General features: G+C 37.6%; 2 protein-coding genes across 2 annotated transcripts; one reads left to right on the top strand and one right to left on the bottom strand.

Annotated features, from left to right (window-relative positions):
- Positions 1-572: 572 nt before the first annotated feature.
- Positions 573-2,270, bottom strand: LOC139984497 (uncharacterized). The gene is made up of 3 exons (XM_071998411.1): positions 2,135-2,270; positions 1,183-1,349; positions 573-875 (listed from the first exon to the last, which is right to left on the bottom strand). Exons 1-3 carry the CDS (start codon positions 2,268-2,270, stop codon positions 573-575), a joined length of 606 nt encoding a protein of 201 aa, XP_071854512.1.
- Positions 2,271-6,610: 4,340 nt separating this feature from the next.
- LOC139985208 (uncharacterized) lies at positions 6,611-9,752 on the top strand. Its single transcript, XM_071999472.1, has one exon. It carries the CDS (start codon positions 6,676-6,678, stop codon positions 8,128-8,130), a length of 1,455 nt encoding a protein of 484 aa, XP_071855573.1. The 5' UTR covers positions 6,611-6,675; the 3' UTR covers positions 8,131-9,752.
- Positions 9,753-13,695: the final 3,943 nt, after the last annotated feature.

Below are 13,695 nucleotides of genomic sequence, written 5' to 3' on the forward strand. Positions count from 1 at the left end.
AGTTTCGTTTTTCAGAATGGGATGTTTCGGTAGTGCCGTTTGGCCGTCACGTTTTATATCCCGCATGGCGGGTCACGTAAAAAGCACAAGTATTGTCAACAGCTCTAGGCAATATTCGTGATACTGACAACTCAGAACTCATTTTTTTTTAAGATAAATGTTAAATCAGAATTTCATGATGTAAAGGGGGGAAAGCTCTTCAGACTAGAAGAGGTAATCTCATTCTTTTAGAGAGAAAAGAATATCCAATTAATATATATTAAGACTAAATTTATACGTGCCAGTTTGCTCTCTCGCAATTGAAAAAGATCCAGGGGTATGAAAACTTTGGAAAGTCTTAAACTTTTCAGCAGTTAAGCTAAATCTACCATATGTCATCCTCTAGCAAATATTGCGCCAAAACAATCCGTTATCTCTAAGTATTCAGTAGTCATATGTGTTCTTAAGCAGTATTACAGAACGTTGTAACCTTTATTTTCCATGTTCTTTTTTTTTTAATTCTTTTTAAGAAGGTTCCTCCTCAATAAATACATACTCACTGAAGAAGTTGAATTTATAAAACTTGTTCTGTATCATTGGTTGGAGTATTTCTTTTTTACATTGCATATTGATTTTGGATAGCCGCTAGGCGAATGTGTCGCATTGCCACTTGCATTCTTTTTGTGGGTGACATCCGACTCATGAAGTCTGTCCTTCAAAATTCCGTTTTCCCTCCTTAAAAACTCTAGCTTGGTTTCTACATCATCACTCCCATCATCACGATCATCGGAATGTGCCAAGTCTCCATCTTGGCAGCTGCCACGTTGACTCAGGAGAAGCTCTATTATGTCCTGACCTGCTGCAGACTTGGCCTTTTTGGAGGGGTTGACATTTTTCTGTAAAATAATAACATTTACACTATTACTAGCCATGCTACATGATTGCTGGGGTACTGTTGTTGAGCGCAGCATACTTTTACTCTGGAATGCAAATCTTAAGTTGATCTTTGGAGAAACGTTACAAAAAAAAGGGTCCAACGGACTGGACCAAACTTAAAGCCAGGATTGTGTGATTGGGAAGTTGAAATATTTTTTTTTTGGGGGGGGGCAGGGGGGCCAGATAAGTGGGTGACTACTCTTGCTTAAACAATCACACCACTTAACTAAATATGTAAATAGTGAATGAAAGGGTTATAGTTGATACCTGAGAGACTGATTGCTCTCGTGGTTCCTCCTCTCTCATGTCCCACGTAAAATCATCTGGCAGCTGTTTCCTCTTCACCGCCCGATGGCCTCGACCTTTGGGTGAATCTGTACAGCTTGATAGAGCCGGCTCAATCTGTCTCATCTGTCTCTCCATATCTTCTTGTCCTGATGAAAACATTAAGGACAGTATATAATTATACAGGCTAGCATACGGTACCTTTAAAACAAAGTTCCCACATATACCGTTCTTCCAGTTTAGGCCTAGCCCAAATATACACAACTTCATATACTAATTGGGCCTCTGGAAGATCTTACAAATTGTTTGGGTTAATGAAAACAATATACAGCTTAGGCCTACCGATATCCCCCCCCCCCCTATTGCCTCAGTTTCACCAACCTACAACACAACTAATTACAATCCATATTCATGTGCCATAATTTAATAATTTTTAGTAATCACTAGTTACAAAGAAATTAGGCTAGAAGTGTAGCCTAACCATGTTCGATGATACAGTTCAAGTACTGTAGGCCAGGCCTAGCAGTACAAGCCTATATGTAAACCCATACGCCATATGGACCTAGTTTGTATATAGGCGTACCCAACTTTAATTAATCGAATACGTTGGGTTGAACCAGTATTATCATACAGCCTAGCATACAAAACATAGAGCCATAATATTTTTTTATAATTTAAAAAAGAAATTCGCTAGGCCGCACATTCCCAATATACCCAGGCTAGGCCTGTAAATTATAGGCACATAGGCTAGGCCTATATTGGGAATATGCGTTAGGGTTATTGAAGTGATAGCCTAACGTATCGCTATAGCTATTAATTTCAGTATTATACTAGAGGTAGTCAGGCTTAAATCAAAATATGACACTTCTGAATGGAATTTCAGATTTATTTCACCTGACTCTGAAATGATACAAAATTATTTCGATGTACTTACCACCTACAAACAGAACTTTTGCTGGCAAAAGCTTGTTGTAACGAGCTGTCACTTTATCTCCGGTCTTGCACTTATCATCGAGGCTGAAAACATCCTTGCCTTTGTCACTTTGCCACTGGATAATAACGTGAGACATTTCAATTGACATATTCACTTTTCTCTTTTTACAAAATTACTAAGGAATAATAGTCAATAAATAATAAATAATAATAATAATAATAAATAGGCTATAACTCATTTGGTTTTCGCGCTCGATGCCTAACCACAAATAGGGAGGTTCTATTTTTTGGAGGGTACTAACCGTAGTAATATACTTTTGAATGATTTTTATTGGTATTTTGTCAGAGGTATTTCAGTGTATTTTATATAGAAATAATAGTAATTTACATGTTATTCTAAAACATGCAGCCAAAAAAGTTAATACAAACGTATATATTAAATATATAAGTATAAAAAACCCTATGTTCATATATATAATTCTGTGGTCAAGCTATGCTCCGCGTCGGTACGCGTTTGGATATAATCAGATCATTCATACCCATGTGTCATAGCGATATAGCGGACTCTGGTGCACCAAAGTTAACGATAATACAACTTACAAGACTGATATCCGTTTAAATTAATTATACTTGATGGGTGACGTTTAAGACTGATTCTAAGTATGAGTAATCGGCCAAGACGATATAAAAGGTCAGAATTGATCCACTCCTAGCCTACAACACGTTGTATTGCCATTAGCGTAGCCTATTGTCAAACTATCATACTGTAGTTACTCATTAGGCTTAGGCTAATGTTACTTTGTTGTACATATTAAATTAATGGCGGTGTAGGATCGTAATACCAAGCCAGTTAACGTACGGGACATTGCGCACATAGCACAAGAAATCACAGGTGGTAAACTTGTATGCTTATTGCGTGATTGATCAACATTGGGACAAATTTTTAAATATTCCCGGAAAATGTGAAATCAGTATAGCCTAGACTTATAGTATAGGCCTAACCTATTAATACTATAGGCTATAGCGTAGTAGTAGCTAGTTATATAGGCCTAGCCATAGGCTGATTCAGGTTCAAGTTTGTACAGTAGCCAAGGCTTATCAACTCTTGCACAATGAACCAAATACAAATGAACAAAATATGCATTTGCAACTAGCTTAAGGCCATGTCTAAAATTTAACAGTCTTGTGAAATTAGGCAGCTAGACTAGGACAGTGGGTGCATTATATGATTATTCTGGAACTCAATTGTTAGACATACTCAAAGACCGATGTCCCTCAAAGTGCACATTAGGTGCCACAAAGGGTCCATCACGGTCAGTCAAAATGTATCTGATGTAGATGAAAGGTGTGCAATGTGTATCAAATTCACTTGGCAAGGGGTACGTCAATGTCCAGCTTTTTTTTATATTGACGCACCTATTCCGGGGGTGCGTTATGTGATAGGTGCATTATTCTGGAACTTATTGATGATAATATGATTTTGAAAAAGGAAAATTTAGGGCGACTCGATAAAGTACTGTGAAGTGGTACTGAAATGGGTGTTCTGGCATTTGCCACACAGACCTATATGACAAGTAAAGAGGATCAGAGAGGTTGGATATGTTCCTTGCGGTGTATATATATAAAGTACACTAGGTCTAGACTAGTGAGTTTGTTACTAATATTGTTCGATAAGTATTTTAACATGCAGCATGTTTTGGTACTTAAGAATGCAGCCTAATTCATTCATATACCTGTGTTTCACTTCAACAGATACCTCGAGGAAATTGGAGTTGAGATACCTAAAAGAACAAGAAACCGATGGAAAGCTGCTGCCGATGGCATTCCTAATCTTCATGTAAGTTTTTCTTAAACAGTATTACAATTAAGGGGGAGCAAAACTTAAAAAGAACTTTTCCTTTAAATCCTATGTACCGTTTTGAGATATAGACAGTTGAAGTATAATTGTATTTTCTACCATAAACAGACTTGATGCAAACAGGTATGATGTCATAAATGCACACTCACCAAAAAAGTTTTGTTTTTCATTTCTCAATCTGTTGTTTTAACCTTGATAGGCTAGGGTTGACTGTTTGCCTGAGGGTGATGTGAACATTCTGACATAACAATGCCTGTGGCAAAGTCACAGTATGGTTACATCAAATTATTGAGTGGAAAATCAGCTGCAAATCGTAAAGAAAAACAAAACTTTTCTTTGTGAAAACATGTGAATCGATGACATCACAACTGTTTGCCCAAGTTCACTTTTGGTGCTGGTGGTAACAACTTTAGCTGTCCATCTCGGAAATAAATTTGAATATAATTAAGGCCCATTCACATATCAACATTCAAATTTCTTCTGGATTATCCTTTTAATTTGTGATTCAATAAGTATAGTCATACGTCTGTAATTGAAAACACAAATATTTTTAGGATAAATATAAAAGAAATCTTCAACCCTGTTTAGTCTGTAAATTAATAGTGATGAATCTTTCCAGCTCAATAAATGACAGCCTTGAAAGTATATTGCAGGGCTACTTGATCTCCCATGAATGGCTTTAGAGATTATAAAGAGTTTGCATCATCCTGTTTTATTTCTTCTCAAAGACTGAAGTATATGCAATTGTGATGGTATGTATATGTGTAAGTGGCGTCTTGGCTTCTAAACATATCTCAAGAAAGCAAACGTTTGTTAAACTTCAAACTTGCTGATGAGGTAATGCAGTTCACAAATTAACCTTTGTTTTATAGTACAGAACTGTTAACATCCTGCTCAATCCGCTTACAGAAACAACTCCAATATATACAGTGATGGCGATTTGTTTCAAATATTGGGGGGGGGGGAGACATTTCCTTGTGTACATGCGCGTATCCATGAATTTGTAACCGGGTAGCGCGAAGTACTATCAAAGCGGAGCGCGACCATTGGTTGGTGCGCAGCGTACAAGATAATTTCTGTTTTTGATAGCCCCCCCCCCAGTTCACCAGAAACGGCACTTCTCGGGCTTGAAAATTACCAACCAGATGTACATTGTTGCCTGAGAACCAATTTTTTACCAATAGTTTTTTCCATCCATAACTATCTTCAAGAGTGTCACAAATCATGTTCGACCTCATCGCATCTCCTGTGAATCGTTGTTTTATAGGTTATTACTACGTTACAGTCCACAATACCGGTCAGCCCCACTGTTCAAGGTTCTAAGCCCATTATTTGTTCAGAATTTGAATAACAAATTCACTTAAAAACATACCCATAATGTTGCACAAAATTTCATCTATGAGACACCAATACAGAAAAACCCCCTTCAACCCCTAACAGACTGGCCAAAACTGCATGAGTCGAGGGAAGTATGATGAAGAATGTTGATCAGGGAATTTTGAAAAATTCAGACAAAGTTAATTTATTGGTGTACAAATATTAAAACCTCTTATAAAGGCTACTCTAAAACTTTGATATCATAAAAAAAATACAACAAATATTCTCGAGGGGGTCTTCCCCTTCGCTCCCCCCCCCCTTGGCTACGCGCCTGCGGTAAGAAATCTTGTTGGTAACAGGCCATATGAAAATGATGATCACAAACTGGCAACACTTTGCACCAGGTCGCAACTAAGGACCTTCAATTGTGCCAAATTATCTCAAAAGGGAGGGGGACATCTCATGAGTGACAACATGCATGAGTGACAACATGAGTGACAACATGACAAAAAATACGGTCACAGAAACGACCACCAAGAGTCATTTACTTCATGCAGCATGTGTTGGATGGACGTTTAGCCACCGCCAAATATGATTTGGATTAATAATCTCACGCATTATTTTCTATTTATAACAACACAAAAAACTATCCCCAAATATTGGGGATATTAGATACTATATTCCCCCCACGTAAAGTATTGGGGGGGGGCATGTACTGACATAATCAAGTGGCAAACTCTGCAATATTAATATGTATTTCTGCCAGCTTTATACCTGACCTATTAGAATAACAATGATGAGAAGGTCTCTATGGTGCAAATTACACGTTTCGAAGTCCAGTATTTCATATGGAATGTGTATAACATTTTGTATTTTACATTGTTTTACATTGCATATGGGCAAGTTCTGAATAAAAATAACATGAAATTGAATTTCTTCTTTCCATGCAGCATGTTCTTATTGAGGAAAATGGTGGTGTCCCACCTGAAGAGTGTGTGCCACTTTATGATGGAGCCATACATTATGATGGAGCCATATGACAGAGCCACTGAGTTCATTGGCAATTCTGGCCTTCGCTTTACGTCACATCTTAACAAAAGTGGCTGTTCGCGATCTCCTGCAGCTGATCAATATTCATCTACCAGTAAGCTGCCTTCCCGAGACATTCTATCTATTTGGAAATTGTTTTTATGAAAGGACAGAGGAAGTTGAATTTCATACTTATTGTAAGGCTTGCTTGATCTACCTTGGTATGGACAGTATTCTGTCCTGCACAGTTTGTGGCAAAAACAACATAATGAAGTCGGATCTAGTTGGATGGTTTCTATTTCATTAACTTGCCCTTATCCACGCAATTACGAGATATAATGGAAACCCCAGCACTGACCCAGCATTTTCTAAACAAGGAACAAATTGAAGTCATTTGGAACTGCGATGGCATGCCTGCTTTCCAGTCGGGTAAAGGTAGTGTGTGGCCGATCCAGTGTTTGGTGAAAGCACTACCACCAAATATTCGAAAGAAATACATTCTGATCAGTGGACTTTGGTTTGGTACAAGCAAACCACAATTCTCGACTTTCTTGAAGCCTTTTGTGGATGAATTTCATAATCTTGCGGAGGATGGAGTGAGATTTACCGATGCTACAACTGGTGTAGAACACAACACAAAAGTGTTTGCTACTTTGTGTGCTTGTGACTCTGTTGCAAGATGCCAGCTACAGGGCATAACACAGTTCAATGGACATTTTGGATGTTCATGGTGCCTCCATGAAGGCGAAGTTGTCCCAAAAGGTGGTGGTCATGTTATGACATACCCCTATGACTTTCCACCTCCAGAGCAAAGGTCTCAGAGGGGTATGGAAGACCAAGCCATTCGGTTAGGTTCTGGTAAGCCACAGGATGAAGGAGTCAAGGAAATATCCCCATTGTTGGTACTGCCACGATTTGATATAGTTAGAGGCTTTCCTGTGGACTACATGCACGCCGTTTGTGAAGGGGTGGGTCAGCATTTATTGAATCTGTGGTTTGACCGAACACACCATAACGAGGAATGGTTCATCGGCGACAGTCTGAGTACAGTTGATGAGAGGATAGAAAACATCAGCCCACCTAATGACGTTACTCGCCTCCCGAGATCACCATCTCAAAGAGCTCACTGGAAGGCTTCCGAGTTCAGATCATGGATCTTATTTTACTCACTTCCCGTTCTTAAAGGAGTCCTTCCCTCCGCATATCTTGCTCACATGTTATTGTTAGTACATGCTATTTGGATGTTGTTACAAGACAGTGTAAAGGAACATGAAATTTCCTTGTGTGAAATTATCCTTGTTAAGTTTGTGTTACAAATGAAGGAGTTGTATGGTGCCCACAACATGTCATACAATGTTCATCTCTTACTTCATTTAGCTGATACTGTTAGGAATTGTGGTCCTCTTTGGAGCAACTCCTGCTTTCCATTCGAAGGGTATAATCGTAAAATAAAGAGTCTTTTTCATGGCACACGATATATACAGGCTGAGATTGCTCAAAACTTTACATTACTGCACGTTTTGCGTAATAGGGTTGAACGACTCCCTGCCAATACCCCACCAGCAGTTTTGAAATGTGTAGAAGGGCTTTTAAGAGGTTACCCTATCATAGTTAAGGCAGTTTCTTTAACATGTCAGAATTTCCATGTGTTGCTAGTAGGGAACCCATGTAATTATGAACCATCGCCTACCATCAGAATCCTCTTGGAAGCCTATTTCTCTGATTCCATTGAAAAACTTGAATTACATAAATTTTCTAGTGTCATATTGGATGGTCAGATCTTCAGTCAATAAAACAACTGGTAGAAGGAAGAATTGTTACGTTGCATATGGTTCAAATCAAGTTGGTGAAATAAGAGCCATTGTCAGGATAAGAGGTCAAGAGGGCATGAAGGTTGTGTTTGTGATATCTGAGAAAAGAGTTAAAGAATGCAACTTTGGAAGTGATCAGCAAACTGGTGCAAAAGCTAGCCATATATGTCAAATATCAGATTATAGGCAAGAGGTCCTTGTTGTTAAGTTAATAACTGTTAAAGTCATGAAATGTGTAACAGCTAACTTTGATAATAAAATATATTGTATGAAACTGCCTAATAGAATAGAGTTGGATTGAATATTTGTAATCACTTCAGGACATTGTCATCATGTTATCCTATGGAACAAAAACAAAAGTGTTAAGTGGCTTAATTTTAGTCATGGTCAATTGAACAAAAGTTTGGTTGAACATCAAGACTCATTTGAAAAATGTGAACCTTATGTGTATATCTCTCATTCCAGTTACTGATTCCTGTATTCAGAAATTTAGGTTAAAGAGTCTTTATTCCTCCTCTTGCAAGTAACCTAACAGTGTTTTCATGTTATCTGTTACCATTATATTACTTACTGACATTTTTCATCATGCCCAAGAATCGGTTACAAAATTAGGGCACTGATTGCATATACATTGTTGGCAGTTCTTTTGCCATGATGTAGCAGTAGTTTTTGATAAACTTATAGTACAATTTGGTTTGATAACCAAACAAACCCTACATGCCCCTTAATATTAGCCATTATACTATCTGTTATAAGGATAACGAAGTACTTGAAAAGGTCCAGAGGAGGGCTACTAGGATGATTAGTTCCATAAAAAGAGTGTTCCTTATAATAGGCGGTTACAACTGTTGAATCTCACCACACTGGAGCTAAGGAGGTAACATGGGGACTTGATCCAGGTTTTCAAGATTGTGTATGGTTTCGACAATTTATCCTTTACCGACTTTTTCATGTTTGCTAAAAGTAGTTGTCTCCAAAAGTCACATAGTAGGATTAATATTTGGCATAATTGTTTTTCTTATAGGGTTGTGAATTATGAGAATGGTTTGCCTGAGAAAGTTGTACTTGCAAGTAGTGTCAACGGGTTTAAGAATGCTTTGGACAAGCACTTTAAGCATTGTAATCGGGTCTGAGTGTTTGTGTCTTCAGTTTTTTTCCTCTCTCTATAGGGTCCTTCATGGGGACTTAAGTGCCCCTCCTGATCCTTTTTTTTCTACTAAACTAAACTAAGGTTGCATTTTGTAATAATAACAATGTAATAGCAATAACAACATTTGTAATAGAACTATTGATGAGGTTTGACTTTGTTTATACTGATAGTGTTGCAAGATTAGTACCAGGCTTGTTGGATTTGTTAGCGCCTTGAAATGTCACTCCATAAATTGTGTGTACCCCAATTACCATGTAATCATTTTAACCAGGGTTGCATATTCTTTATGGAGAGTGGTACATAATAAATGATCATCAAAATTAACAAAAATATGTCTTCTTTCTTTGTGTAAGTTAGCAGAAGTTAACACTGTTATTACATTTTTTTATTCACGATTGCTGTACATATTGTTTATTGCTGCTGTGGTAACTAGAATTTGCATGCTTTCATGTTGCGGGAATTTGTTACTTCCCGTGGGGAAATGACAATTCCTGTGGGATTTTGTATCCTTTCCTGTAGGGAATAACCATTTCCTGTTGGGAAATGCTGAATCCCTTAGGGAAATGGTAATTTCCTTAAGGAATTTGCCATTTCCCTAGGGAAACCTATGTTTTTTTTTTGTAAGGGTTACTTCACGTACAGGCATCCGTGGTTTTCTTGACAGCGGCAGTAGCCTGTGTACAGTGTATACGCTTTACACTGTGTACGCCAGGGGTTAACGCTAAAGTATACCCGTAGGCTGCATTGCATGCAACCCGCCAATAACAGTTTCGACTAAGATGTGTAGTATCTGTTCCCTCTCGATGCAAGGGGACTGGGCTTGAGATCGGGTCAGTCGTTCGGTAGTTTGGTTTTCGTGCCCAGGGTCTTTCCTTGTTGACTTTTCGTTAAAAAAGTACCGTTAACACGAAAACGTTTAACCAACAACTTCAGGCAAGGTGCACGAGATTAGTCAATAAAGTTTGGTGGTGTTAACATCGTTGATATTATAACGTTGTTCATACCCATATTCCAATACTATAGTCTACACTAGCTTCTAGCCTAAAACTTGTAAGGCCTAGCCTACGTTCGGCTGTAGCCTAGGGCCATAGTCCTAACACTACCTTAGCATTGGGTCAAGGGTAAACTGGTCTGTAGTTTGAGCTACAAATTAATACCTGCCAGAGAAATTAGATTTGAAGTAGGTCAGCTTAACTTCTTAGCCTACTGTGCATGTATGTATCATATATGGCCTTAGATTGTGCTGGACAATAATGTTACTGTACTTTGCCCTATATTATGACCAGATACTGTAGCATGGTGGGCTCATAATTCACGCACTTAAGGATTTGATGAATGATATCTATGAAGGAAAAATCCAAATTACTCTACTGTATGTGTTTTCATATGTGTAGTTCCTGAGAAATGTTCTGATCTCAAAATATTTAAGGTTCTGTGCTTATGCACCGTACAATTGAGCAGAATTTGACCACAAAATGTCTGGCGTGTGAAGTTCTTTCATACCCCTAAATTGACACATTCGTCGATAAGCTAACTGTAGTGTAGGCCTTAGTATACATCCATTGACTTTAGATGCTGTTTGCTATGCTCTGAGCCTGTAAGCTCAGACAGGTCAGGTCCCAGAGAGTAGTGTTATCATATTGAGGTAATGTTGGGTATTTTTGGGGTGTAAGATTTCCAAATGGCCAAACAACGTGCAAAACTGGGGGGTGGGTGTTAAAAGCTTAAAAAATACCACAATTTGGTCAGCAAATACCTCAAATGGATTAAAACTCATGAAATATGTAATTCTGCTTGACTGCAAATAGTTTAGGTGGCCTGCTGTATCGTTGCTAGTAATAATTTAAGGTGCGTCAATTACGGGGGTGCGTCAATTATGAAGCCTTTACTATACTGTACAGTAGCTATGCCTAGATTATTAGAGACTGAAGTCACCATGCAAATGTAACTTACAAGTAGCCTGTATTGAATAAGACATGCTATAATTGCTAGAACTTTTCAAAAAGTTCTTGGCAGTCTTTTCTCTCCAAAATATTCTCAGACATTCTAAACACCACTGTACTGTAAGATGTCTGAACATCCCAGTGATGGTATCAATAAAAACAGTTAAAGGATATAATACTTTCAAATCTAGCTTCAAATTTGGGCCAATGCAGAATACCTTTAATGTAAGTCTTTCAAGTGATGCATTGTGTTTCTTTTGTGTTATTTATAAGAAGCCAAAATTTGTACAAAATAACAATGCCATACGTCCAAAAGGTTATTGAGTCAGTACAGTTCGACAATGTAACTGTTACAAAAGCAGAGTGCACCTAATTAAAAGTTAACATCCTCCAAAAATCTATATAACACGAAAATTTGATAAAGCCTTCTATCCCCTCCCTTGCATATAAGTAATTTAGTTAAGTTCTTTTTACTGTAGATCCATAAGTAGTGGCAAGTGGACTAAATGTGCAATATTCAGTGTTAAAGATCTCAGCTCTGTATTGGCCAAAATATTTTCAAGAGAAGTGTACAATAAAAATTGAAATAATGTACATCTACACACTGACCATTTCATATTTATTTGATTGGCACTGTTAATGTTTTCTCAGACAAATTTGATGATCAACATTCTCAAGATGAATGACAACAGCCCACTATCCAAGGGAATAACACTGTACGATGTAGCTGCCATGCAGTGAAAAAGTCAATGTTGGAACGGTAGCAATCATAGCTACAGCACAGATGCCATCTGGGACAGACTGATGTGGTGACCTACTGCATCATTGACAGCAAAATGGAAGATATTTTCTGAATTAACCAAAAAGTAAGTTAATATTTGTAGGTTTGACATCGTATAAACTTGATACCATAGGACTCTATTATCTCAAATACGAGTAACATCTCAGGTAATTTATTCAAAAGTTATGGAATGAAGATACAAACAATCAGAAGGGATGAAAACTTTTGTATGATCTGGTTAATGTGGTGGTATCTTTTCCTCTATCTCCATAATATTTAACTACACTAGAGCTATATCCAATCACTGGTTTTCCACTCTTAAAGGTCCATGCAGGACAACACTAAATTGTCAGGTTAGGTGCACATAAAATGTACACGTATATTTAACTTTTTCAATCTTTACAATTGGTAAAGCTTAAATGACTTGCAACTTTTAAAAGCACTTGCTATGGTAGGGAGCTGTTTCAGCTCCAATTGAATGCATGGCTGCATAAATAAAATGTATAATGTTGTACACAACGCAAGATGAATCAAGAATTAATGGGCCCAAAATGGGATGGATAAACGAATTGAAATTTACAGTGAGAATAGTATATATGAAAGGTTGTGAGTTGATTAAAATATTGGCTGATTTACAGGAGATTTAGTTTTGTAAAGCAGTCCATTGTTTTCTTCATTTGCAGAGTGTCAGGTCATGTCAGGTCTATTCGGTAATTGCAAAACATTCCAAGCTATATTACGTGTTATAATTGGGACCAAATCAGCATATCTTTAAGAGAAAGCTTTTCTTTTTTTACCAACAGATGGATAGATCTACAGGCTGATACAGCAAAGGATATGCTCTAATTACAAATGCCAGGTAAGATTATCACACATTTTACAGTGGGGTGAATACAATTATCAACAAGGTTTTCATCATGCTGTACATAGTGGTATAGCTCCTTGTTGGGCTTATCAATTAAAAGCTTGCATAGAAGCCGATGCCAAAGCAAAGCAATATTATGTCCTGTAAATCGCGAAGTAGATTCACACGTCTCGTGTATATCCTCTTGGACACAGCACATCTTTCAATGGAGTTGTGAAGTTGCTGGGAATAGTTGTTGGATTGGTACAGTAATATAGTATTTGCTTCACATAGATGCAGAGCAGTAACAGAAAATTAACTAGTTCCAGGATATGTTACACCATATAAAAAATAGAGGAAATTAATATTATAAGCTTCAAGCAGACAGAACCAAGAGAATGCAGACCAGTCTTCATGGGAAGTCTTCTACATATTTAACTGTATAAATGGACTCATTATTTTGCAATGTACTTCTTGAAATGTTTTAGTTTGGTGACATTCTGGCACCACATGTTTTTGTAAGTATTAGGGAACATTTGCAGCTGCTTATCAAGAACATGGAACTTGTTATACAACTGAAGTGGTCCTGATGCTTAAGTGTTGAGGTTACTGGATATCTTGCAGCCTTGCCTTGCTTTAACTGTTCTTAAATGCATTTCTCATGTTTTGAGATGTTTTAATTTTGTATTCCAAGCAAGATCAGCAAGCCATAGTACAGTAATTTTCAACAACCACCACACAGATACTTGTGCAGGACTAAGGGCATTTGTTAAGCAGATTACTATTATAAAAATCTGTCAAACTGTTATCCCTCCAGGGGTACACTGCA

The sequence above is a fragment of the Apostichopus japonicus genome, chromosome 17, assembly GCF_037975245.1.
Source record: "Apostichopus japonicus isolate 1M-3 chromosome 17, ASM3797524v1, whole genome shotgun sequence".
Classification (NCBI taxonomy): Eukaryota; Metazoa; Echinodermata; class Holothuroidea; order Aspidochirotida; family Stichopodidae; genus Apostichopus; species Apostichopus japonicus.

What these genes read in the sequence shown, in the direction of transcription:
- LOC139984497 (XM_071998411.1), bottom strand. Translation starts at nt 2,270, where the DNA reads ATGTCTCACGTTATTATCCAGTGGCAAAGTGACAAAGGCAAGGATGTT. An exon ending in AAAAGTTCTGTTTGTAGGTG is followed by an intron (nt 1,350 to 2,134) that starts GTAAGTACATCG and finishes TGTTTTCATCAG; the next exon opens with GACAAGAAGATATGGAGAGA. An exon ending in GAGAGCAATCAGTCTCTCAG is followed by an intron (nt 876 to 1,182) that starts GTATCAACTATA and finishes ATTATTTTACAG; the next exon opens with AAAAATGTCAACCCCTCCAA.
- LOC139985208 (XM_071999472.1), top strand. Translation starts at nt 6,676, where the DNA reads ATGGAAACCCCAGCACTGACCCAGCATTTTCTAAACAAGGAACAAATT.